This window comes from Ipomoea triloba, chromosome 8, assembly GCF_003576645.1.
Source record: "Ipomoea triloba cultivar NCNSP0323 chromosome 8, ASM357664v1".
Lineage (NCBI taxonomy): Eukaryota > Viridiplantae > Streptophyta > Magnoliopsida > Solanales > Convolvulaceae > Ipomoea > Ipomoea triloba.
The window spans coordinates 13,608,202-13,634,684 of NC_044923.1; the positions used below are offsets into that span (position 1 = coordinate 13,608,202).

General features: G+C 35.2%; 2 protein-coding genes across 2 annotated transcripts; both read left to right on the forward strand.

Annotated features, from left to right (window-relative positions):
* The first annotated feature begins 15,895 nt into the window (after nucleotides 1-15,895).
* On the forward strand, nucleotides 15,896-18,433 carry LOC116026594 (protein CDI-like). The gene is made up of 2 exons (XM_031267915.1): nucleotides 15,896-15,991; nucleotides 17,172-18,433. Exon 2 carries the CDS (start codon nucleotides 17,193-17,195, stop codon nucleotides 18,024-18,026), a length of 834 nt encoding a protein of 277 aa, XP_031123775.1. The 5' UTR covers nucleotides 15,896-15,991; nucleotides 17,172-17,192; the 3' UTR covers nucleotides 18,027-18,433.
* A 3,086-nt stretch (nucleotides 18,434-21,519) lies between these two features.
* LOC116027367 (actin-like) lies at nucleotides 21,520-25,157 on the forward strand. Its single transcript, XM_031268949.1, has 5 exons — nucleotides 21,520-21,606; nucleotides 22,881-22,953; nucleotides 23,110-23,503; nucleotides 23,729-24,342; nucleotides 24,779-25,157. Exons 2-5 carry the CDS (start codon nucleotides 22,894-22,896, stop codon nucleotides 24,842-24,844), a joined length of 1,134 nt encoding a protein of 377 aa, XP_031124809.1. The 5' UTR covers nucleotides 21,520-21,606; nucleotides 22,881-22,893; the 3' UTR covers nucleotides 24,845-25,157.
* The last annotated feature ends 1,326 nt before the right edge of the window (nucleotides 25,158-26,483 follow it).

Below are 26,483 nucleotides of genomic sequence, written 5' to 3' on the forward strand. Positions count from 1 at the left end.
TTGCTTGTTTATTTATTTATATTATCACCAATCTTCTATTCATGTGATATCAGGATTTACATTGCCACCAAATATACACAGTGAATGCCACCCTATTCAAAACATCATATTAAAGAGGGTTTACGTTGCCATCAAATATACCCAAACAAATGCAGCCCTATTGAAAACATCATATTAAAGCAAAGCATTATTGTAGCATTGTGCAGAATGACAAATGAGACAACAATACAAGGTAGAGAATTGAGAGTTGTGTGTGTGTCATCATCCTATCAAGTCTAAAGTGCTATAGTAAGCTAAAAAACCATTAAGAACAAATATATATACACACAACACATTCAATTGTATATTAATCTACAAGAAAAACATTCTCTAACAAGATAGCAGAACATGAAGCAATTATGCTTTGACAACGGGAATATAAAGAGAGAAGAAGTAAGAATCTGAAGGTGGACTTGAAGAGATAGATGGAGTAACAGAGTAAATTTTAGAGAAGAAAATAAATAAAATTTCACAATTATTCTGTGGTGAGTGCCTACCTCTACTTTACATGAAGTGCTTAAATAGCAAAATACCTGATGATGTATAAATGGGAGTGAAAATATGGGTGTGAATTGTCGTTCCGCTGAGGATTGGGGTTATGGCACGTAATTGTATGAATTAAGAGTACTAGGCACTAGAGTTTGTGAATCAACTAGAATCCAAGCAACTAATAACTGAATGATGAAAAATAAAAGAAATAAATTTGCTAATGAATTAACTGTATGATAAGGGAATGGGTCATATTAGGGGAATTGTAATCTTGATGTTCTAACAATCTCAGAATTAGGGAAAGAATAATTAACCTAGGGATTTACGGGCAATGCACATAAGAATTCAATTCAGCTACTTTCGTAATCAATAAACAGAATCAGGCTACAATTGCCCCACTGTCGTGATGCATCAATCATAACCTTAAGCACCTAAGCATTATAAGCCCCCAAAATTACCCCTATTCTCATAGTAGGAAAATTAGTTTGAAATTGGTAAGGCTCGAGGTCTCCATCCAACTTTCGTTGTAATGAATCCCTCTCCTAGACTAGCAATTAATTGTGGCCATCAATCAATAACAAGTAGAAAGAAAATCCCCAAATCAACATAAACCCTAGGTAAAAGATTCAATCCCTTTATGCAATAATCACAAATTGAACATCAAGATTAACAATGGACCCCTAATCCAAACCCATAGGCGAATTACTCACGCATGATTGAAGTAAACACAGCAAAACAAGAATTAAAGATTGAAATCATAGCTGCAAAATTAAAGAATAAAAATGAAAACTTTACTAAAAATTCTTGAGAGGAAGTCCAATCCAAACAATGATTCCAAGCTTGTAACCGAATTCAATGATGTAAATCTTCTCTATTCTATGCTATAGAGAACTCTAAAGAAGGGAAAAATTGCACTAAACTAAACTAGGGCTCGGCATCCCCAAAATATCAGAAAACGCAGAATATATACTGGACAGTAGCCGGGTCACGGCCACCATCATGGCCGGGATCGGGGCCGTGATGTGGCGTGGCCAGCTGCTGTCCGCGGTGGGAATCACGGCCGGTATCACGGCCGTGAGGCTGGCCGTGATGCGACCCCCTGGTCCTCTTCTGACTCCATTCGTGCTCCGTTGCTCCTTTCCGTCCCGGGGTAGATTCCTTATGTCTCGAAAACTAGTCCGAGATGACCGAAAATCCTTCCTTTGCTCCTCATTTGTGAATAAACTAAGATTGATCAAATGTAACACACAAACGAGCCTTAAATGTATCAAGGTAAAGGAAATAAGCAACAAAAACTCCTTAACCGTGGGGCCAATAAAGGTATAAAATCATGTGTATCAACTCCCCCACACAAGAACTTTTGCTTGTCCTCAAGCAATTACCTAGGATAATCCACCCTCCAGGCATTGTAACTGATCACACTTCCTTCCTGCTCAACCAATCATTCCACCAACCAACTTGTACAACCTAACCTGCTTCAAGAATCATCTCAGAATCACAAGTGAGTTCCCCTCTCAGGCCAATAACCGGGCACCTGAAATTAGGTAGATTAGAACCCTGTATGCACATGTACTTAGTTGAGATTATGCAAGACTTGGCTTAAGATGAACTCCCATAGACATGCCCTTCATACTCACATAGATCACTCTAAAACTGCATGCTAAGATCAAATAGGTCTTTATTTGGCTTGTAATGGGGCTAAGGGTGAGTGGCTAAACAAAGAAAGGGTATGGAAAAATGCACAAAAGAAAGAGAATTTCACACCTATTCACAACTAAACCTAGAGGAGACATGGAGAATATGAATTAAGAGAGCAAAACATAATTGGAAACACAAGAGTATTCTAAACTAGTGGGGATGAGGACAATTATTCTAGCAACTTGACTTGCACTTTTATTCATCCTTCTTTTTCTTTCTTTTCACAACCTTTTCTTCACTTTCAACCTTCTTTTTCAAACTTTTCCTTAACAACAAATTTTTTTTTTTCAACCAACAGACACTTTCTTTCCTTCAATTCAAACAACCAATCAATTCCTTCACCACACCCCCACACTAGAACAAAGATAACAGGAATAACTCTATCAAAAATAAGCTCAAAAAGGGAAATCTCCTCTAAATTAAAGAACAAATGCTACATTCTCTCTAAGGGTGAATGGAAAATATATGGCTAAAGGCTAAGGGTTAAATGATAGGGCTAAACAAGAAAAACAATACAAAGAACGGGGTTAAGTGCTTTGCACTTATTAAACAAAAACAAGGCTCAAAGGGAAAAACAATCGTAACACAGGGTAGGTTTAAAGGCTTGGGCTAACAACAATGGCCTAAATCACTTCAAAGCATGCAAATTCTAGACTTCACTATGAGAGCACTGAGACAAGCTATGACAGAACAGGTATCACCGGAATCTCACATAAGCCTTTACTAGCAATGCATAACACACATGGGAAACATTTAGGTTAGAGGTTAACCCAATTATTGGCAAGAGACTGAATTAAACACAATCTCAACCTTGAATTATCCCTGACAAGCTAGGCTGCACAAGTACCACCAAACAAACCACAAACCAGCAGAAAGGAAAGTGGTCACAGCCACAACACAAGGACAGCATACTACCCTAAGCTGCAAATTGAATCCTTCAAGCAAAGTTCATCAAAAATTTCAATTTTTAACCAGTTTATCAGAAATAGCACCCCCACACTTAGTCTGGACATCGTCCCTAACGGACAACCAAAGCCCCACGAACTAAAGCAAAGAGAAAAACGAACTAGAAAGCAATACGTTTTTTTTTAAAACGGTTCGGTGTCACGGACGGGACGTGGCCCGTGACCCAAAGGCCTCTAAACTGTTGTTACACACTGGAATTATGGAATTTCACCACGGCCTGGGTTACGGCCGGGATGTGGCCCGTGACCCAGAGGCCTCAAAAGCGCTCTCAGCACTGGAATTTCATGGAGTTCATCACGGGCAGGGTCACGGCCAGGATGCGGGCCGTGACCTAGAGCCCTCAATAGGCCTGTACGTACTGGAATTTCTGGGCGGCTGTCACGGCCGGGACGTGGCCCGTGACCCAGAGCCCTATTCTGCTCTGTGGCTACTGGAATCGACGCCCAGGCATCACGGCTGGGGTCACGGGCGTGAGCCTGGCCGTGATCCAGAGCTCTCTTTTTGCACTTCTGTTCGTTTCGCGCCCAACCTCGGTTTCACCTGCAAGTTAGTCCAAAATATTCCCTAAAGCACTTCTAAGCCTTTAAATCTAACTATTCCCCACTCTCTCAAAAGTAAATAGTGCAAATCTCACACCAAAAATAACCCAAGGAACACCCCGTAAACAAAGAAAAACTCCTAACTCTACTCCGAACTAAAATAAAAAGAAAAGTGTAGTAAAATAAAGTGCAAAAAGTAAAGGATAGCATGAGGTGCCTCCCATGAAGCGCTGAGTTTACTGTCGTTAGCTCGACTCAACCTTATGGATATCAGGTGGGATTGGGAACCACACGATCTGGTGGCCTCTTGAACTTAGACAGCTCCCTCATCCATCTTTTGTAGAAATCATCAGGACCAAAGAACTTTTTCCTTCGTTTCAGCACACATGACTTTTCAGGAGGGTCAGGATCAATAGGGGAGACATGCAAGTCCCCTAACTCAATCTTTCTACTTTCATCAGTGCACTCTCTCAGCCTATCTATCAAGTAACATTCATCAACATACGAGGGCTGGTGTTTTGTCATTTTGAATATGTCGAACTCGATCTTGTTCTCAACCACTTCCATCACGAGTTTTCCTCTCCTCACATCAATTAGAGCATCAATAGTAGCTATAAAAGGCCTACCAAGTATAATAGGAACCTTGGCATCCTCCTCTATATCTAGCACAACGAAATCTCCCGGTATAAAATACTGATCAATCATGACCGGGACATCCTCAAGAATCCCCACTGGCCGCTTAATGGAACGATCCGCCATCTGTAAGGTCATGGAAGTAGGCTTTGGTGTGCCCAGATTGAGCCTCTTGCATAGAGAATATGGCATAAGGCTAATATTGGCACCCAAATCACACAGGGCACCACCGACTACAAAACCACCAATGATGCAAGGAATGGCAAAACTACCTGGATCTTTCAGTTTAGGAGGCAGTTTATGTTGAAGAACTGCACAGGTCAATGCTCCCTCGCTCAGATCCACCACCGCACTCTTCTCGGGCTTTTTCTTATTGTCTAAGATATTCTTCAGAAACTTCTTGTACGATGGAATCTGAGTCACTGCTTCAACAAAAGGCATGGATATCTCCAACTTATCTAACATCTTATAGAACTTGCTCTCTCTATCGGACTCCTTTGATCTCCACAACCTCTATAGATATGGTAACAGGTTGCAAGGTACAACTGAGTCACCTGCCTTCTTGTTCCTCCCAGGTTTCTTGCTAGGGACACTCTCATCCTGCTCAGGAGCTTTCCCCTCAAAACTATCTCTCTGCACCACAGACTCCTCCTCACTCTCATCAGGAACATCCTCAACCTGAATGCCCTCATCCTTCTTATCAGCTTTCCCAAGCACTGGATCATTCGAAGGAAAAGGGGGATCCTTCAAAGCTAATCCGCTTCTAGTGGTGATTGCATTCACTTGGTGCCTTGGATTCTCTGTGCTTGTTGGCAGTCTACCATTCGAGGATGAGGCTCGATTAGGCAACTGATTACTACCTCTTTGCTGTTGAGCCGTGAGGCTCTCTATCAATGCTTGTTGAGACTCTATGGTTGCCTGCAACTTGTTCATCTGAGTCGTCTGAGCCATCATGTGGTTCATGAGAGTCTGCACATCAACATCCTGAGATGGTCTAGAGAAACCTTTACCCTGAGTGTTCCCGAAATTATGATTCCCTTGTTGGAACTGCCCTTGGTTTGGATTCTAATTATTTCTCCACTGAGTTCCTTGATTGCCACCTCTGTTCCCTTGATTACCTTGAAAACCTAGTGGATGACTCCTCACTTGATTTCCCTGATTGTTCCAAGAGGGAACAAACTGATTTCTCCCTTGCTACTGATAGTTCCCATAACCTTGCCCCTGTCCTTGTGGTCTAGAATAATCAATGAGATCAACTTGCTCCACATTAGGCTGAGGGACTTGGCTACCAGAGTCTAACAGATAACATGTCTAAGAGGCGTGATTGCCACCACAAATTGCACAACAGGCTGCAAGAGGCACCTGTGGCATAGAATAAGGATTTGGAACATAAGAACTCTGTGGTCCTAGTGGAGGTTGAGCAACAGCCTGGACACTCTGAGTAGGAGCCTGTACTATCTGCTTTAGCATGTGCTGTATGGAATCCAGTTGAGCTTACATTGCCATCTTCTCTTCAACTTCAAACATCCCAGCTGGCTTCTCTTTCTTGGGTATATCATCCCCCTCAGTGTACCAGTAAGTGTTGTTAGAGGTGATCCTCTCAATCAACTGCTCTCCAGCCTTTGGGCCCATATCAATAAAAATACCCCCAAAGGATGAGGTATTTAGAATAACCTTCGACCGATTAGCCAACCCCTCATAGAATGATGAAATAAAATCACCTGAAGTCATCAAATTCTTCGGGCACTGCCTCCTCAACTCCTTAAACCGCTTCCAAGCCTCAGGAAGATCTTCATTGCCAAACTGCTGGAAATTCTGAATTTGTTTCTTTAGCCTGGCAGCCTTGGAAGGAGGACAGTACTCCTGCATGAAAGCTTTGTAGAGCTGCTCCCAGGTAATAAAATAGTTGGCTGGAAAGGAATTCAACCAACTCAGTGCTTGATCTCTCAGGGAAAAGGGGAACAATCTTAGCTTGATGGCATCACTAGGAATGCCATTCATCTTGACGGTCTGGCAGATTCGGTCAAAGTGCACAACATGGGCTTTCGGGTCCTCAACCCGAGCTCCTCCAAACTGATTATTCTGAACCATATGAATGAGAACAGTCTTCAACTCAAAATTATTTGCCTCAACTCCTGGATACACAATACAATCCTCTTCACTGAACTCAGGAGCTAAGTGAGCTGCAATGGGATTTGCCTGTGGGAACTGCTGGGCAAACTGCTGGACCAAATTGGGATTCATCTGATGGAGAAGATTTTGCATCCCAAACCCATAGCCCTGCGGTTGATATGCAGGCTGCTGCTGTACAAAAGGAGCTCCCAATCCTCCCCCAACATAGACATTCGGGTTTGGATCGACCCTGAAGTTCTGTGCCTGATTCTGAACAATTGGCACTGGAGGATCGGCACGAACTCCAGGGTTGTCCCCAGCTACCTCTCTCTGCCTTGGGTGCTGTTGTGTGTTGACACCAGTATGGGCTGGCTGCCCGGTATTGCTACTGTCTCCGGTCTCCATGTCTACTTCGAAGTTCTGAAACTCTCGAAGCCAATCACGTAACGCCTTCTTCTCCCTCCTTAACTTCCTCTTAAGATTTGGATCGTAGAGACGAAGATTCGTGCTCCCTTTCGATCTAGTGTGCATAAGAGGAGGGAAACCTAATGTCAAACACAACCACAAACACTCTTGGAAGAAATGGGTTACGGGTTAGTGCAAATATACTTTTTTTTTTTCATTTTTTTTGAATACTGAATAAAATAAAACTTGATCTCCTAAAATTCACTAACTCTAATGGTAGCAAGAAATTAATCACACAATTAAAACCAAATAAACCAATCCCCGGCAACGGCGCCAAAATGTGATGATGTATAAATAGGAGTGAAAATATGGGTGTGAATTGTCGTTCCGTTGAGGATTGGGGTTATGGCACGTAATTGTATGAATTAAGAGTACTAGGCACTAGAGTATGCGAATCAAATAGAATCCAAGCAACTAATCACTGAATGATGAAAGAAAAAGAAATAAATTTGCTAATGAATTAACTGTATGATAAGGGAATGGGTCAGATTAGGGGAATTGTAATCTTGATGTTCTAACAATCTCAGAATTAGGGAAAGAATAATTAACCTAGGGATTTACGGGCAATGCACATAAGAATTCAATTCAGCTATTTTCGTAATCAATAAACAGAATTAGGCTACAATTGCCCCACTGTCGTGATGCATCAATCATAACCTTAAGCACCTAAGCATTGTAAACCCCCAAAATTACCCATATTCTCATAGTAGGAAAATTAGGTTGAAATTGGTAAGGCTCGAGGTCTCCATCCAACTTTCGTTGTAATGAATCCCTCTCCTAGACTAGTAATTAATTGTGGCCATCAATCAATAACAAGTAGAAAGCAAATCCCCAAATCAACATAAACCCTAGGTAAAAGATTCAATCCCTTTATGCAATAATCACAAATTGAACATCAAGATTAACAATGGACCCCTAATCGAAACCCATAGGCGAATTACTCACGCATGATTGAAGTAAACACAGCAAAGCAAGAATTAAAGATTGAAATCATAGCTGCAAAATTAAAGAATAAAAAGGAAAACTTTACTAAAAATTCTTGAGAGCAAGTCCAATCCAAACAATGATTCCAAGCTTGTAACCGAATTCAATGATGTAAATCTTCTCTATTCTATGCTATAGAGAACTCTAAAGAAGGGAAAAATTGCACTAAACTAAACTAGGGCTTGACATCCCCAAAATATCAGAAAAAACGCAGAATAAATACTGGACAGCAGCCGGGTCATGGCCACCATCACGGCCGGGATCGGGGCCGTGATGTGGCGTGGCCAGCTGCTGTCCGCGGTGGGAATCACAGCCGGTATCACGGCCGTGAGGCTGGCCGTGATGCGGCCCCCTAGTCCTCTTCTGACTCCTTTCGTGCTCCGTTGCTCTTTTCCGTCCCAGGGTAGATTCCTTATGTCTCGAAAACTAGTCCGAGATGACCGAAATTCCTTCCTTTGCTCTTCATTTGTGAATAAACTAAGATTAATCAAATGTAACACACAAACGAGCCTTAAATGTATCAAGGTAAAGGAAATAAGCAACAAAAACTCCTGAATCGTGGGGCAAATAAAGGTATAAAATCATGTGTATCAATACCTCATAACATCAAGCAACATTTCAAAATTAAATAAAGAAAAAAGAGATAAATCAAGAAACTTTTCAGAAAACAAAATACAAATTCAGAAAGAAATAACATTAATTTAGCAATCACAATGAAATTAAGTATACCAATACAGTACTGAATAAAAAATATATATATCATCTTCTAAGAGTTATTTCTACAATACAAGTACGACCAACCAAATAATTTATTTCTCTGTTTCCAAAGAATAAACAATAAAAAATTATTTGTCTAGATTATTTGAGTGTACAGTTATTCATAATTTCTTTTAGGGTTTAAATATCTGCAGTTAACCATCACGACATTATCATAAATTAACAAAATTAAACATAAATGTACATTTGATGAATACAATTAGAAAACCCATTGAATCCCTTTAATTTTCCTATCTTTTTTAGTACAAGCTGAGAATAGGAGCTACCCCAAATCGACCAACCAGCATCTAATTATATAAAATTAACAAAAATATTAAAGAATTTACCTTGGCTTAAATATTGAGCGCAATTCATGTTCATATCCATTGAATGCCGTTGATTGCAGCTCTTCTTCTAGCTGTTGAGCGTGTAAATCCTCATATAAAGCAGCAGATTAATGATGGGAGGAATCTGCGGAGGAAATAGGTGGAAGATTCGTAACATGGTGGATTGCAGATCCTTCTTCTGGGTAAATAAGAAAAAGCGGAAGATTAGGGGAAATAAGGGAAGGAAAAGCGGAAGAATTAGGGGAAGTAGGGAAATTGCAGATCCCTCCTCTGGGTAAATAAGAAAAAGCGAAAGATTAGGGGAAATAAGGGAAGGAAAAGCGGAAGAATTAGGGGAAAAATGAGTGGACGAAAATGAATTTATACTTTAACGGTTCTTTAGTCAACTTTAACAGTAACAGAATATGTTGGACATTCTTGTCCATAAAAATGTAGTGTACAACATTAAGAACCTAATGTACAAGAAAGTAAGCAGTTAAAAAAGGGACAAAAATAAGGGATATAATCATCATTGAAACTTATTATGTTTTTAGATAATAATAATGAATAACCAAATGTGAGAGACCAACCCCACACCGGTATATCATAGTAATCCATAACCAAACGTGAGAGACCAAATACATAATCACATACTAAATAGCGTACAAATCAATCATATACTATATTACTATAATACGCACATACTAATCAAACATTTTAATCTAATATATAACTCTTAAAGTTGATATATATAAATAATCGAACATGCAATTAAATATAATTAATTATATACCTAAATATTATCTACTATACTAATAAGAGCCAAAGAGAGTTAGGCCTAAAATGGGTAGAGAAAATGGCGGTCAAATTATTTAATCAAATGGATGGTTCAGATGAATTATTTAATCAAATAGATGGTTAAGATAATTCAGATTAATATTATTAATAGAGATTACCTAATTTAACGTAACCTTACTATTATGATTATCCGTTAAGTTTTCCGTTAAATATTCTCTTCTCCGTTAATATTTCGTTAACTTTTAACTTACCCATTAATTTCTATAAGAAAGATCTTAGGTTCGAACCTCATCTCAATCAAATTTGACATAATTAAGTTTCTCACTCTATTTACTCTTATTAAATTAAATAAATTAGTAGATACAACAAAAAATGATAAATATGTATTTCTAAAAAAAATTATTCATTATCAAAAAATTAAATTAAATAAGAAAAATAATTTCTTTAGTTATATTGTCTTTATTTTCTCTCATGCAAAGATTCTTTACATTTAAATTTATCAATTGATATTCATTACATTGTCCATTATCTTATTTTTACAATATCTTGTAATTAAATATCAAAGTTATAGTATAAAATAATGTTATATATTTATTTACCAAGTATTTTATTAATACTATGAAAAATAAATTTTAAAATAATTTGAATCTAATTATATTAACTACTTGGGGATTGGTTGACAAAGAGAGTACTCAAATAACCCAACAAATTGAAGCGGAATCGCTCTATTTTACTCTTATTGAATTAAATAAATTAGTAGTTACACCAAAAAATGATACATATGTATTTCTTTAATACCATGAAAAAAATAAAAAAGAATAGTTTGAAACCAATCATATTAACTACTTGGGGGATTTGTTGACAATGAAAGTACTCAAATAACCCATTACCCAAGAAATTGAAGCGAGAAACTACCTTTTAATATCTTTAGAATATATAATATTTTAAATTTTCAAATTTTTATTAATTTATTTAATCTTTTTTTCTTAAACTATGGATTTCTTTATCCACAATAACTCATTCAACAATAATGGTTGAACCAAATGAACCCCAAGCAGAACACCTAAAGGAAAGTCCATAGCTCCTATATCATAATCTCATTGCATGACGTTGTCATCTATGCTACCAACAATAACCGAATTGCAAATAACACACTACCAACAAAAAGGAAGAGAACAAATAGTAAAGATGAAGACAATGACAATGTTACTCAAAAGAGAATTAAGAACACTTAGAAAAATTCAAATGAAAAGTAGTATTTATTTAGACTATCATTTTTAGACCAAATATTTATACTATCGATTTTACAAGGTTGCAAACATTTATTTTAGTAATAATTATAATGAATTTTCTATATTATCTTGGATTCATATACTTTGAGTTAGATATTTAAATAAAAAAAATCGACATTCAATTACCCATGTATAAACTTCTCCTATATAATCTTGCATTGTTATACTTTCAAATATTTATTTAAATATAAACATTGGGCATTAACCCATACGCGCAATGCGCGTATAAAACTAGTACATACTATAAGGGAAACGTACTAACTATGTATGTAGAATGCAAAGAAACTAATATCATATATATGTATATTTGTATAGCCTTACAACATACCATACCCTAATATTATATATACATACGAATTAACATGGATTATTAAACACACATATACACGAATTACGATCATATCACATGTACCCAAATATACAGACTTAAATTCCATGCTAATACATATTTATTCAAATAGTTTACATAATAACACAATTTTTACAAGGATCATGAGTCTCAAATAGCAATCATTTAAAAATAATAACAAAATTGAATTTTTTTAGGGCAAAAGATTTTCACATAAACACTTAGAGAAAATGTTTTTGTTTCTTATGGGGTAAAAAGAATTTAGATGAACATAAGTCTTACCCTAGCAGTCAAAATCTCCACTTTGTACACCCAAAACATCAGTTGATGCTTCCTTGTTTGCAATTGCATTCTACTGTGGGGTGTTGACACATGACTTTTGATGTAAAATGCCCTTTTCTGCATAAAACTCAGTCATATTAAACTCAGCCCCATTATCACTTCGTATGACCTTGATTTTAGTAGAAAACTTAGTTACTACATAGTTGTAAAATGCTTTGATCAAAGGTTTTGACTCTGACTTATGCCTCATCAGATGTAGCCATGTGAACCTACTGTAGTCATCCAATATTGTGAGAAAATAGTGTTGTCCCTACATTGAGCAAACTAGAAAGGGATTCCAAATATCCAAATGTATCTACTCAAAACAACTTGCAGTAGTGGAAGTACAAATAGCAAAAGGAGATCTCTTATGTTTAACAAAATGACACACATGACACATCACCAGCTAAATTCTTAATTATTCTAAGAAGTCTGATGAAAATCACACAACATTTGCATTTTAGTAATGGGAAAATTCCTAGTCTCTAGTGCCAAACATCCATACTAACAGAATTACAATGTATCTTATTAGACATACTAAAGAAGAAATTTTCTTTGTTGGAGGATCTTTCAGAAGGTACAACACATTATCTTCCTTAGCAAAACCAATCATCATCTCATGAACATCTTGGATCAAACATTCATTTGCTATCACGTTTAAGCTACAATTTGAATGTTTGGCTAATTTACTGGCTGACACAATATTGAAAGTAAAACTGGGGATGCACAAAACATTCTTTAACCTTAAGTTCTCATATAGTCTAATATTTCTAATAAGTGAGACTTTAACAGTCTCCACGTTTGGCAAGTTGACCACAACTCCCTGAACAACCCTATATCCATCAAAATATTCCAAAGAGCAGGTAATATAATCTGTTGCACCTATGTCTAATATCCATGTGGCCGCATATTTCAAAATAGAATTAATGTGAGCTATAGAAGTAAACTTGCCTTCAAGTGGATTCTCTGTCGTAGCTTTAAAGTTTGGAACCAGAGTTGGAGTAGGGACTAGGGAGACTAAGTGAAACTGTTGCAACAGTGGATGAATCTTGTCTAATCTAAGTATGGATAAGTGTGATCCATTTCTAGAGTTGCTCGTTTGATATTCTTGTATCTCTAGTTTGGTTTGCATTTGCAGAAACTACTAACCGATTAACATGTCCCTGAACTATTGCTTGCTAGCTTCCCTTTGGACTTATAGCCTGCAATCCATCCGGGGGTATCCGTGCTTTTTATAACATTTGTTTATGGAGTGGCCTTTATTCCACAAAATGTGCATTTTGCTACAGAATTGCTTCCAATATAATGTTAGTGTTAAACCTTTTTTGTTATTGAAATTATTGGTATTATTTGAACCAGAAACAACAGCCACAACTTCTTCATTCATTTGTTTTGTGAGGTTACCTTGATTGGCATTAGCTTGCAATATACCATTCCCACAGCATCTAATATTTGTGCCATTGATTTGTCTTTCTAGTTAGAGTGCCATTCCAACACTTTATAGACACATGGCATAGGATTTAGATCTAGAACTCTTGATTTAATACTAGTAAAATCATCATTTAGACCCTTCAAAAATTGGATTACCTTATCATCGTCACGTTCCTTTATTATTTTGTTCCTTTATTATCATCGTCACATTCCTTTATTATTTTGTTCACGAGATCACATGAACATCTATGAGTGCATTCACAAGCTCACAAGCTCACATGAACATCTAGGAGTTCCTCCCACAAGATTTTGCACCTTGTGTAGTAGTCAATAACACTCAAAACTCCTTGTTTATTATTGTAGATTTCATCATGGAGTTTTGAGATTCTGTGTGGATCTGCTTGAGAGAACCTCCTTCTTAAGTCCTCCCATGTGTTATTTGCTTTTCTGAAATAGATAACACTCTGAGCAATAGAAGGACACTGATTTTAATAACCAAGAACTTACGATCATGTTGCATCTCCTCCAAGCTACATATTGAGGTTGTCCAACATTTGGAATGGGAATGGAGCCATCAATTATTCTCCATTTGTTATTAACTTCTAGCGTTATTCTCATCAATCGACTCCATGAGTTGTAATTAGACGCTATCAATGGAGGAGATACAAGCACTTCATTCGGATTCTCACTCACATGCATGAACAACCGATTTTCATAGTCTTTCGAACTCGCACTTCATTGCGGAGGCGATATTGATGGAGGATGTTGTGGTTATGGAGCTTTGCTGGATTATGCATTTGCCGAGGGAACCGTCGCAAAGCTCAGATTGCGACGCTTTGATACCATTTCAGAACTCAGGAAAAGTCAGTGGATATTTCAGCATAATGAAGAAGAAAATGCAGAGAGCTTTTATTATATGAGAATGGAGAAGATATTACAGAGAGAAAAAAAAAAGTGAAATTGATAAAACTCTGCTCAGCTACAACCTTTATATACAAGCTACCACAAAGTAACTGCTCTCAACAACTACAAATAATGGAAATGACTTTCTACTCCTTGTGCTTAGTTGTATCCTGCATTTTATACTTTGGTACATGTCAATAGGGAGCAAATCCAGGTTGCAGATTCCATGGCGAAGCACTCCTTGGCCAACGATGGCAATTCACGTGTGTTTCAACACCCTCCTTGAACAATACATAACATCTCGACGGAATACAAGATGGATATACCAAGAGCTAGAAGGGTTGTTTTGGATGAGCACCAGAGGAGCTAGTGTTTTTAGGGTATCCCCTCTTTATCTTCTCAAAGAAAAAAAAAAAAGGAAAATTACATTTTTGGTTCTCAAGTTATACTTGTAGTACAAACTTAGCACTTGAGTTATATGCGTAGACCATTTTAACTCCTAAATTACGAGTGGACTGGTAATTTTAGTCCTGACAGATCAAATCATCCACTTTATAAAGTGACAAATTGGTTGTAGAATAATTCTCCTGAATTAAAATCATTACTTCGCGTATAACTTAGAGATTAAAGATAATTTCACACATATAACGCAGAAATTAAGTCTATACTACATAAAATGACCAAAAATAAAATTTCTAATTTTCACACGCCAATTTCATATGATCACATTTTAGTAAAGAGTTAATTCAATTTTTGGTCCTAGATTTATGGGTAAGAGTCCATTTTTAGTCATTTTTTCTCAAAACTTCCATTTTTTTTTATCTTAGTATTATTCAGGCATGACCATTTTTTGTTCTTCATCAACAAAACAGTTTAAATTTCGCCAAATACAAGAACATTTCAGTCTTTAGTTTTGATATTTTTTCAAAAAAATAAACATAAAAAATATATCGGGTCAAACTACTTTGTACAAAAAAGATCGAAATGTCATTGTATTGAACGACATTTTAATGATTTTCTTGACAAAGGACAAAAAATCTTCATACCACAATAATACTAGGACCAAATGAGAATGTTTTTATAAAAAGGGACTAAAATGTCGTTAAATACAATGACATTTCGATCTTTTTTGTACAAAGTAGTTTGACCCGATATATTTTTTATGTTTATTTTTTTTTGAAAAGAATTAAAACTGTAGACTGAAATGTTCTTGTATTTGGCGAAATTTAAACTGTTTTGTTGATGAAGGATAAAAAATGGTCATGCCAGAATAATACTAAGATAAAAAATGAGGGTGCGTTTGGTTCGCACATGGGAATCGGAATCGGAATGGGTATCAAATACTTGGTAATGGTAATGGGTTTTGGTGAAAGTATTTAGCATGTTTGGTAGTTGGGTGGAATGGGAATGATTATTAATAGTTGGGGAAAAAATGATGAAGGGAGATGAAACCCTTATTTAATAAGGGTATGAGTTTTGCCATTAATGGGGTATTCCAAACCCATAGTAGCATCCACAAAACCTATCAACCAAACACTAGCAATCACTTTGATACTCATACCTTATGCCTAAACCCCCCAACCAAACACACCCTGAATGTTTTTAGAAAAAATGACTAAAAATGCACTCTCACCTATAAATCTAGAATAAAAAATGGAATTAACTATTTTAGTAAAATACTAGAATACCGTCATAATAGTCCCACCGACTCCCACGACGAGTGTCCCGCGTCCGTACATCCAGACTGCCTCCTCATCCAACGGCTGACGTTTGTTTTCTTTCTTCCATATAATCCGTACGCCTTCCAACTCTCGCAAGTTACGAGCTCCGATTCCCTTGCAGCGTTGTCTATCTCTCGTGTTTCTCTCTCCGTTTTCCACTTTCACAAAGGTAGATTCAATTGCATTTCGTTTTCGATCCACTGATCCGTTCATGGATCGCTTTGTTTCATACATTCTGTTGTTAGTTAAGACTTGCTGGTCTGTGGATATGAATCAGAAATCGTAATCTTTGAGATTTTATTCTCCTTTTTTCCTTTGAAGTATATTTGTTATTTTAGTTTGCTTTGACGCTCGAGAGCTTTGAAGTTCTCGAAAATGATAATTTTAGCATTCTGATTTGAATGATGTTTTCTTAGATCGGATTGGCGCTTAATTTTAATGAAACGTGGTTCTTGATTTTCATTCTTTGGAGTTCTTTGCTTTTAAGTGACAAGTTTGCATTTTATCTCAGATCGGTCTTATATGTATACATATGTACATGTAAGTGTATAGATTTATGTACGTGTTGTCATTATTCTGAATATTGTCCTTGAATTTTGTAGCAGAACAATAAAAATAATTGCTTTTTTTTTTTTTAATTGCTGCAATGAATATTACTGAACGATTGCTTTTTCTGAATGTCTGATATTACTTCTCAAAAATATGCACGCTTTGAGCACCTGCCCTTGCAATATTTCTGGATTTCATTCTAACAGGTTTCAGGTTTCAGATCATACATGGCAATGTATGATATTAAATGGTTTGAAGTATTGATTTTCATAAATAAAACTAAGAGCTTGCTTACAGAGTCATTAGTTCAGAAAGTTCATCAGTCATCTATTTCTTAACAATTAACACTAAGATGTCATAGTTTCTATGCTGCATTATAGTTTTTACTTGAAGTAAAGATTATTCATATGGATTCCGTATTTTTTTTTTAATTGTATCATTATATGTTTATAAGTTGGCAATGCATCTGTCATAGCTTTTGTTTCATTCAGGACTCTTGGATAAATTTAACCAAGAGTTTAGACATTACTGTTGCACAAGCTTCTATAGTTAAGACATTTATGAATTGTAATAGAGAACCAAGATGTTAGACTTATAGGCTGAACTTGTAGTACTGCTATTTTGAGCTTGTTCATTGAGATCAAACAAAGTAGTATCTAGTTACATTTACTTTTCGTCCGCCCCAGATCTACCCGCTCTTTCTCCTTTGGTAATATTTTCATCCTTTTCTAGTTTTACCATCTGGATTCCTATTTTTTGCTTTCATTTCTTTAATGTAATTTTAATTCTTGATCTTGCAGGTTTGAGAATCTTGGTCTAGAATGTCGTCCGTGGCACAAGATTTGTCTGTGAATGGCGTGGAGGTAAAGAAATCTGAGACTACTTCCATTCCAGTTTCAATGAATACGAATAGTGGAACTACTAAACCAGAGAATGGCAATGCCTCAAAGCCATTCAAGATTTTCATAGGCTATGATCCCCGTGAAGATGTTGCTTATGAGGTCTGCTGCCATTCCCTTTTGAAAAGATCTTCAATCCCCATTGAAATCCACCCCATTAAACAATCTGAGTTGAGGCAGAAGGGCCTTTATTGGCGTGAGAGAGGGAAACTGGAGAGCACTGAGTTTTCCTTTTCGCGGTTCTTGACCCCTTACCTTGCCAATTATGAGGGTTGGGCCATGTTTGTGGATTGTGATTTCCTCTACTTGGGTGACATTAAGGAATTGAGGGATTTGGTTGATGATAAGTATGCTGTAATGTGTGTACAACATGATTATGCTCCAAAGGAGACCACAAAAATGGATGGGGCAGTGCAAACAGTTTATCCGAGGAAGAACTGGTCATCCATGGTTCTCTACAATTGTGGACATCCCAAGAATAAGGTGCTAACCCCTGAGGTGGTGAATTCTGAGTCTGGTGCATTTCTTCATAGGTTCATGTGGTTAGAAGATCACGAGATCGGAGATGTCCCTTTCGTATGGAATTTCCTTGTAGGGCACAATCGGGTTGTTGAGGGCAATCCTTATACTCTTCCCAAGGCAATCCACTATACCCTTGGGGGACCCTGGTTTGAGGCATGGAAGGACTGTGACTTTGGGGACTTGTGGTTGAAGGAGTTGGAGGAATACAAGAAAACAGAGAAGAAGGTAGATTAGACATTGTTTTGGTTGTGCTCTCTGGCTGGCTGGCTAGAGGTAATTCATCAAATGGTGATACTATTTGCTGTGTTGGTGCTTTGTGCTTTGGTATATTGATGGAGTATTCATTTTATTTCATTTAGAAATTGTTCAACGTGGGATGCAATTCAATTGATTCCAAAATTTGACTCTGTAATCTCACCTCTGGCAATATAGCATATGTTGTAGTTTTTCACAATTGTCCATGGCTTTGCAGACGAGCCATGTTGATGTAATAGTATTGTATTGTTCCACATAGTATGTCTTCTATGTTGAAGAGGAATTAGATATTGTGGCTAGTTTTATCTGGGAATTCTTTTATTCTTCATGTCCTATTTTAGGCTAATTAACTATTGCTGGTTATGATATTATGTTGATGTCTTTTACTTTTATCCTTGTTCATAACTCTCACATTTGAGCATTATTATGTCATTGTTAGATGTTATCCTTGGTTCAACTAGAACTAAATCCTGGGTATGGTAATAATGTAATATGGGACTTGTGGCTTTGATGTTGCTTAAAAATCCATAAGATATTCTGACATCAATCTTTTAACATCATTTTTGGTTCACGAACTTACTTTTAAGGTTTCTGTGGTTAAAAAAAGAATTAATATCACTTTTGGTCGTTCTCGACTTTTAAGTTTTATCAATTTTTGTGCACAATTTTAAATTTTTTCAATTTTGGTGTCTAACTTTGTTATTTTTATCAGTTTTGGTCCTTCTGATCAAACTAGTATGCTACCCGTGCGATGCACGGACTAAATATTTGAAATATTAAAATAATTCTATGTTATTAAAAACTATTAATATTATTAAATTTCATATATAATAAGGAAATATGATGTTTACTCATTTATAAAGTTTTATTATTTAAAAATTATGTTGATTTGATATGATAAAATTATGAACATAAATATTTGTAATTAAAATATAAATTGATATTTAAGGTGGTTAATTACTAAAATAATAAACTATATTAAAAGAGTTGAATGTAAAGTATTTAAAATTTCACCCGTGCGATACACAATATTAATTCGATCAATTATATAAGAATATACTCCAAGAGTATTAAGCGATAGTATACAATATTAACTAAATGATATGAATATGTGATTGCATGTAAATTCTTTTTTTTTTTCTGAAAAATAATAAATTAAGTATAAAACATGTACAAAAAGCTACATAATTACACTTATATATTGTGAATTTGTGATGCACAAATAGAACATATTATAAAATTCATGTAATATTATGATAATTTCATAATTTTAATAAGAAAAATCAATAATAAATTCAAAATATTCTAACATAATACGAGAAAAATCAATAATAAATTCAAAATATTCTAACATAATACGAAGAATTAAATTCTATTATAAATTTAAAATTTAAAATTTTAAAATTTGTTCAAAAAATAATTTTTGAGAAATTTAAAATTTTAAAATTTGTTCAAAAAATAATTTTTGAGTACTATTGACTCTAACACAGTATAATATTTGTTTAATATACTTTTTAAAAATTATTTAAAATAAACACATTTGTTTAATATACTTTTTAAAAATTATTTAAAATAAACACACATTATTAATATACTTTTTAAAAATTATTTAAAATAAACACACATTATTACAACACAATTTAAAAATTATTTAAAATAAACACACATTATTACAACACAATTATTTTCACAAATCTAAATGAGACGTAAAATAATAATCTTTAGATAATTTTTAAGGAAAAATTGTAATTTATGCCCCTCAATAATATGTCAATTATTAATGTCACCCCTGAATTATTAGTGGTGTGTAAATGTCGCCCCTCAATTTTCAAAACGATACATATTTCTTTGTTGCAACCAACATTTCTTTGTAAAATCATAAGTTAAGATCTCTACTATATTTCCATGGTCATATTGTTGGTATTGAGTGCTATCATTTAGTCATAAAAAATTGTATTCAACAAAACACCTAATTAAACATCAATATAAAAAAGTTATTTTTTTAAGTACATATAAAAAAGATATTTAGTAAAATGTAAAATAACAAATTGTAGGCTTAAATATGAGTTTTTGAAAATTTTCAATATTTTTAAATTTTTTAAATGCATAATTTAGAATGAAACAATAGGTTTAAGTATAATATTTAGCATAATTCCAAATATATAATACTTTTATCACATTATAATTTTAAAAAATACTGTAATTTTTTTGGAACGATTCATTTTAGGGTTTCGGACATAAAATTCTCTTTTACTCTCTCTTATCTTCTCCATCACTCACCACTCTCATACTCACTGTCTTTATCTCTCACCCTTCGCTGCTCTCACCCACCCATCGCTCTCTCTCTCTGGCTCTTCGACTCGCACCCAGTCACCCCTCTAGCCCTCTCAATATCTTCGTGAATCTATCTCTGCCTCTCCATTGTACCGTGACTCGCACCCACTTTTTTTTTCTCTATTATTGTGTTTTCCTCTCGTTAGTTTCACGATCATTTTTCATCTCGTTACTTTCACGAGCTTTTCATTTTCATAAGCATAAATCGTTTAGTTTGGTTTCGACAAGTGTTGATCTTATCCTAGGCGAGCAAAAAAGAATGATGACGAAGACCCAGATCTTTGAAGAAGCTTTAAGCTTCCTGAAGTAACATAGCTTCATAGTTATGAAGCAGTCTGCGATTCAAGTTTTCTATAGCATAGTTAGAAAAGTTGTTTCTATGTCTGACCGTAAAGAATGGTTTACCATTTCATTGATAATTGATGTAAACGTTTTATGTTATGAATTAATGGAATAGCTACGTTTATCTTTAAAAAAAAAAATGGAAAATCATCATTTAGGTTCCCTTAGAAAGGTTTAATTGACAAAATTTTAAACAATTCGAGAATCAAATTAGTTGAAATTGAAAATTACGGACTACATTGATAGTTGGCAAACAACTGAGGAACCAAAATTGTGATTTTTTCTTTAAATTTTATATTAGCTAATATTCAACATCCACCTCCACACCCAATGGCCTTTAAAAATGTGTTTGATATTTTCTCAAATGAAAAATAAAGGTCGTAATTAATTTTTTTAATATTCTAAAACAATATCAAACACATTTGCCTATAAAAGAAATAAAGAAACCTATTTTGCCCCGACAACGTCATTTTATTGTATTTTAGTAAGGAGCAATACTACTCATCATCCAAAAATGTTACATTCTAATTTTCTCTTATTTTTACATGACATTATTTTATTCGATTGAATACTTTATTTTTATAAATTAGTGAAGTAAAATAATTTATGTACATCCCATGATTATTAACCACTTCACCAGTCTTCTTTTGGAGGGAAAGAATTGATTTTCCTAAAATATCCCTAATGATAGTCCTACGACGTGTCTCCCACGTCCGTACATCCAGACTGCCTCTTCATCCAACGGCTCACGTTTGTTCTTTTTCTTCCATATAATCCCTACGCCTTCTAACTCTCTCTGAGAAGTGCAGAGTTTGGAGCTCCGATTCCATCGCAGCGTTGTCTATCTCTCGTCTTTCTCTCTCCGGTTTCCACTTTCACAAAGGTAGATTCAATTGCATTCCGTTTTCGATCCACTGATCCGTTCATGGATCGCTTTGTTTCCTACATTCGATTGTTAGTTAAGACATGTTGGTCTGTGGATATGAATCAGAAATCGTAATCTTTGAGATTTTATTCTCCTTTTTTCCTTTCAAGTATGTTTATATTTTTAGTTTGGCTTTGACGCTCGAGAGCTTTGAATTTCTCTAAAATGATAATTTTAGCATTCTGATTTGAATGATGTTTTCTTAGATCGGATTGGCGTTTAATTTTAATGAAACGTGGCTCATCATTTTCATCCTTTAGAGTTCTTTGCTTTTATGTGAAAACTTTGCATTTTATCTCGGATCTGTCTTATATGCATACATGGTACATGGTGATATGTACGTATATATATATATATTGGTTCAGGTGCGGCCGTGCTCTCCCCTGCGGTCACACATCACTCAATGTTACGAAATACACCACTCAATGTTAAGAAACACACCACAATATTAAGAAACACACCACAGTGCATATTTGTGTGGTGTGTTTCGTAACATTGAGTGATGTGTGACCGCAGGGGAGAGCACGGCCGCACCTGAACCAATATATATATATATATATATATATATATATATATATATATATATATATATATAGATATATAGATGTATGTACGTGTTGACATTATTCTGAATATTATGTCTTTGAATTTTGTAGCAGAACAATAAAAGTAAGAGCTTTTTTTAATTGCTGGAGTGAAAATTACTGAAGGATTGGTTGTTCTCAATGTCTGATTTTACTTATCAAAAATATATGCACGCCTTGAGCACCTGCCCTTGCACTATCTCTGGATTTCATTCTAACAGGTTTCAGATTTCCCTGGAAATGTATGATATTAAATGGTTTGAAATATTGATTTTCATAAATAAAACTAAGAGCTTGCTTACACAGTCATTAGTTCGGAAAGCTCATAAGTCATATCTATTTCTTAACAATTAACACTGAGATATCATAGTTTCTGTTCGTCATTATAGGTTTTTATTTGAATTAAAGATTATTCATTTGGATTCCGTATATTTTTAATAGTATCATTATATGTTTATAAGATGGCAATGCATCTCTCATAGCTTTTGTGCCATTCAGGACTCATGGATAAAGTTAATCAAGAGTTTAGACATTAGTTAGACATTTATGACTGGTAATAGAGCACCGAGATGTTAGAGTTATATGACTTGATTCATTGTATTACCTTTTTTTATTTCCCATTTCATCAAAGTTGCATTTTTCTTGCAGGAGGTAGCATAAGATGGCAGAGGGAGAGGATATTCAGCCACTCGTCTGTGACAATGGAACAGGAATGGTCAAGGTACTGGTTTAAGGTTCATTTTGTTTGGACAAAGTGAATGATTTTACTATTATATGTTGATGAGCTGCTATGTTATTTAATTATTTTGTAAAGTTTGGGCGGCTCTGTTTTCTCAATTCAATTAATTGCAAAGGTTTGTATTGGATCAAATTCTAGGCTGGGTTTGCTGGAGATGATGCTCCACGGGCTGTGTTCCCTAGCATTGTTGGTCGCCCCCGTCACACAGGTGTTATGGTGGGTATGGGTCAAAAAGATGCATATGTAGGAGATGAAGCCCAGTCAAAACGTGGAATTTTAACTTTGAAATATCCCATTGAGCATGGTATTGTTAACAACTGGGATGATATGGAGAAAATATGGCATCACACATTTTATAATGAACTTCGTGTTGCCCCTGAGGAGCATCCAGTACTCTTGACTGAAGCACCTCTAAACCCTAAGGCTAATCGCGAAAAGATGACCCAAATTATGTTTGAGACATTCAACGCCCCAGCAATGTATGTTGCCATTCAGGCGGTTCTTTCCCTATATGCTAGTGGGCGTACAACTGGTAAGAGTTTTATACCTATTTGTCATCTTATTGATTTCACTTTGTAGAAGTGTTTCAAGTTCATTAGCAGCTGTTCATTACAGAAAAATTCCCAAGAGGGGTAGGGGTGTATGTGCTGCTGTCTTAAAATTTTTGAGATTTTCTTAATTTGAACTTCTGTTGATACAATCATCTACAGTCTGCCCACTCATGGTCCTTGGTGTTGCTTCTGCTTTTCTTTTTCAGGTATTGTTTTGGATTCTGGTGATGGTGTCAGTCACACTGTCCCTATTTATGAGGGTTATGCTCTTCCACATGCTATCCTTCGTCTTGATTTGGCCGGCCGTGACTTGACAGATAATTTGATGAAAATTCTCACAGAGCGTGGGTACTCGTTTACCACTTCAGCTGAGCGGGAAATTGTGAGAGACATGAAAGAAAAGCTTTCTTACATAGCACTTGACTATGAGCAAGAGCTCGAGGCCTCAAAGACTAGCTCTTCTGTAGAAAAGAGCTATGAGCTCCCAGATGGACAAGTTATCACCATAGGAGCAGAACGTTTCCGATGCCCTGAGGTCCTTTTCCAGCCATCGATGATTGGAATGGAAGCAGCAGGAATCCATGAGACCACATACAATTCTATAATGAAATGTGATGTCGATATAAGAAAGGACCTTTATGGAAACATAGTACTCAGTGGTGGTACTACCATGTTCACTGGTATAGCTGATAGAATGAGCAAGGAAATTACTGCATTGGCCCCTAGCAGCATGAAGATCAAGGTGGTGGCACCACCTGAGAGGAAATACAGTGTCTGGATTGGAGGCTCCATCTTAGCCTCCCTCAGCACATTCCAACAGGTTTGACATTAACCATCCCCAAAAAGAAAACAATATATATACATATATATATATATATGTGTGTGTGTGTGTGTGTGTATACATATAATATGTGTGTGTGTGTGTTTATTCATGTGGCGATAGTTTATTATTATTATTACTCCGAATTATTTTGAGTGATAAGGGAAACCCTCACCACTATCTGTGCACTGGGTAAATTTTGCCTTGTGATCCTAAATGGCAAAGGAACACAAGGAGGTAAATCAGCCTAGGTTACTCATAACTGACCGGCTCAAACCAAGAAGGCTGGGATTCATACTTGTAACCTTGTGGTTACAAGCTTGTATCTTTAACCATCTTGGCTGGGTCACCCCATAATAGTTTATTTGATTTGTACAATGTAATACTAGGTTTATTGTTGTGATTTTATATTTTAATTTTTTATTGGTGTGTGCAGATGTGGATTGCCAAGGTAGAGTATGATGAGGCTGGTCCATCAATTGTGCACAGAAAGTGCTTCTAAATTTTAAAGAACAATGATTTTGATGATGATGAGTTTTATATCCTATCAAGTCACGGATGCAGATTCACTGCCTTATATTCTACCGTTCTTTTCTGTATTTGTTGTTTACATGGGCAAGGAGTTGTTTTGGATTTTCAATGTTCTGATTCTTTTATTTTTGTCAACTTAGAAGTTTTAAACTGTTATATGATTCTCCCTTTTTGTTTAGTTTTTTCTTCCTTGATTATCCGTGTATGTTGATATGTTCTGCTTAACACACTTACTGGCATTTGTTTTTTAAATTCTTTTTATAACCCCCCGAGGCTTAATCTCCTATGGTAGTATGGTACTATTGGTAGAGGATTTTTTTAAATACGAAATTTGAACTTTTGTTTCTCATATTGAATTAAATTGGATGGTGTATATATATATATATATATATATATATATATATATATATATATATATTATGTTGCTTCAGTTAATAATTTTAAAATTTGAAGTAATTTGATTCAGAACTTTAAAATTTACTAAATAAAAATATATTACTTATTTTATATATACTAGCAAACTAGTCCAGTATTCATTTTGGATCTTTTGTCCACCTCTAAAAGCAACCTCAATGGATCTTTGGTCAACCTCTAGTCCAATATTCATTTTGGAAATGGCAAAAAACATAGATGATGTCTCTATAAAATAAGTTTTAAGTAGAAAAATAAGTACTTGTGATATTTGGAGGCAAATTATTGTCCATGTACCATAACAAAAAATACATTTTTTATATACTAAAAGTACTTTATTTTTGTACTGAATATATATTATATAAAATAATGTACTTTTAATACTCAAATAATGTACATTTCTTGAATACAATATACATTTTAATATATTAAAAATACATTATTTATGTATTGAATGTACATTTTTTGATAATATAGTCCACACAGCTGGGGCCAAGATTATAATAAAAGTAAAATCTTCCACTTCAACTTTCCTACCCAAACTAATATTACTAATTAATTGGTAAAAAAAAAAACTAATAAAGCTTAATTGGTAACAAAATTTTATTCACAAAATTCTGAGAATAATTAAACCATTATATTTGTTAGAATAATGGAAACAAATTATTCAACATCACTTAATTGGTAATATAATTCTCTAAATCATATTACAATATCGCTTTGTGGTAATAATTAATTGTCGTAGCAGGAAGCCACCATAAACCACCACGAGAACGTCAAGGTCTTCACCGATCTAGCGGTGTGCAAGGAGAAATCTATTAGTTGCAAAAGGAAATCCACATGTCGAGTACGTGGAAGTGGAGGCGGAACCGAAAAATGGGGTCCGTGTGGATGAAGCAAAAGAAGGCAAATGAGCAAAAATTTAAGAAGATTGGGGTCCGTGTGTATAAAATCAATGTTTCCTACAATATTTCATGTATTTGATTTCGAAGTAAGATATTGTATGGCATCTTTTATATGTTTTCCTCTTCTTATTCTTTATTATCCCTTTTTTTAATGCCTAATAATTACCATAAATAATTATTAATAATTGTAAAATTAAATTAGGCAATTATATTAATAATTAATTATTAAGGCAAGTATAATTTATTTTGTACTGTGAACACATTATTTTTAATAATTTCGATTTAATCAAATTA

What these genes read in the sequence shown, in the direction of transcription:
- LOC116026594 (XM_031267915.1), top strand. Translation starts at nt 17,193, where the DNA reads ATGTCGTCCGTGGCACAAGATTTGTCTGTGAATGGCGTGGAGGTAAAG.
- LOC116027367 (XM_031268949.1), top strand. Translation starts at nt 22,894, where the DNA reads ATGGCAGAGGGAGAGGATATTCAGCCACTCGTCTGTGACAATGGAACA. An exon ending in ATGGAACAGGAATGGTCAAG is followed by an intron (nt 22,954 to 23,109) that starts GTACTGGTTTAA and finishes ATCAAATTCTAG; the next exon opens with GCTGGGTTTGCTGGAGATGA. An exon ending in CCCTCAGCACATTCCAACAG is followed by an intron (nt 24,343 to 24,778) that starts GTTTGACATTAA and finishes TGGTGTGTGCAG; the next exon opens with ATGTGGATTGCCAAGGTAGA.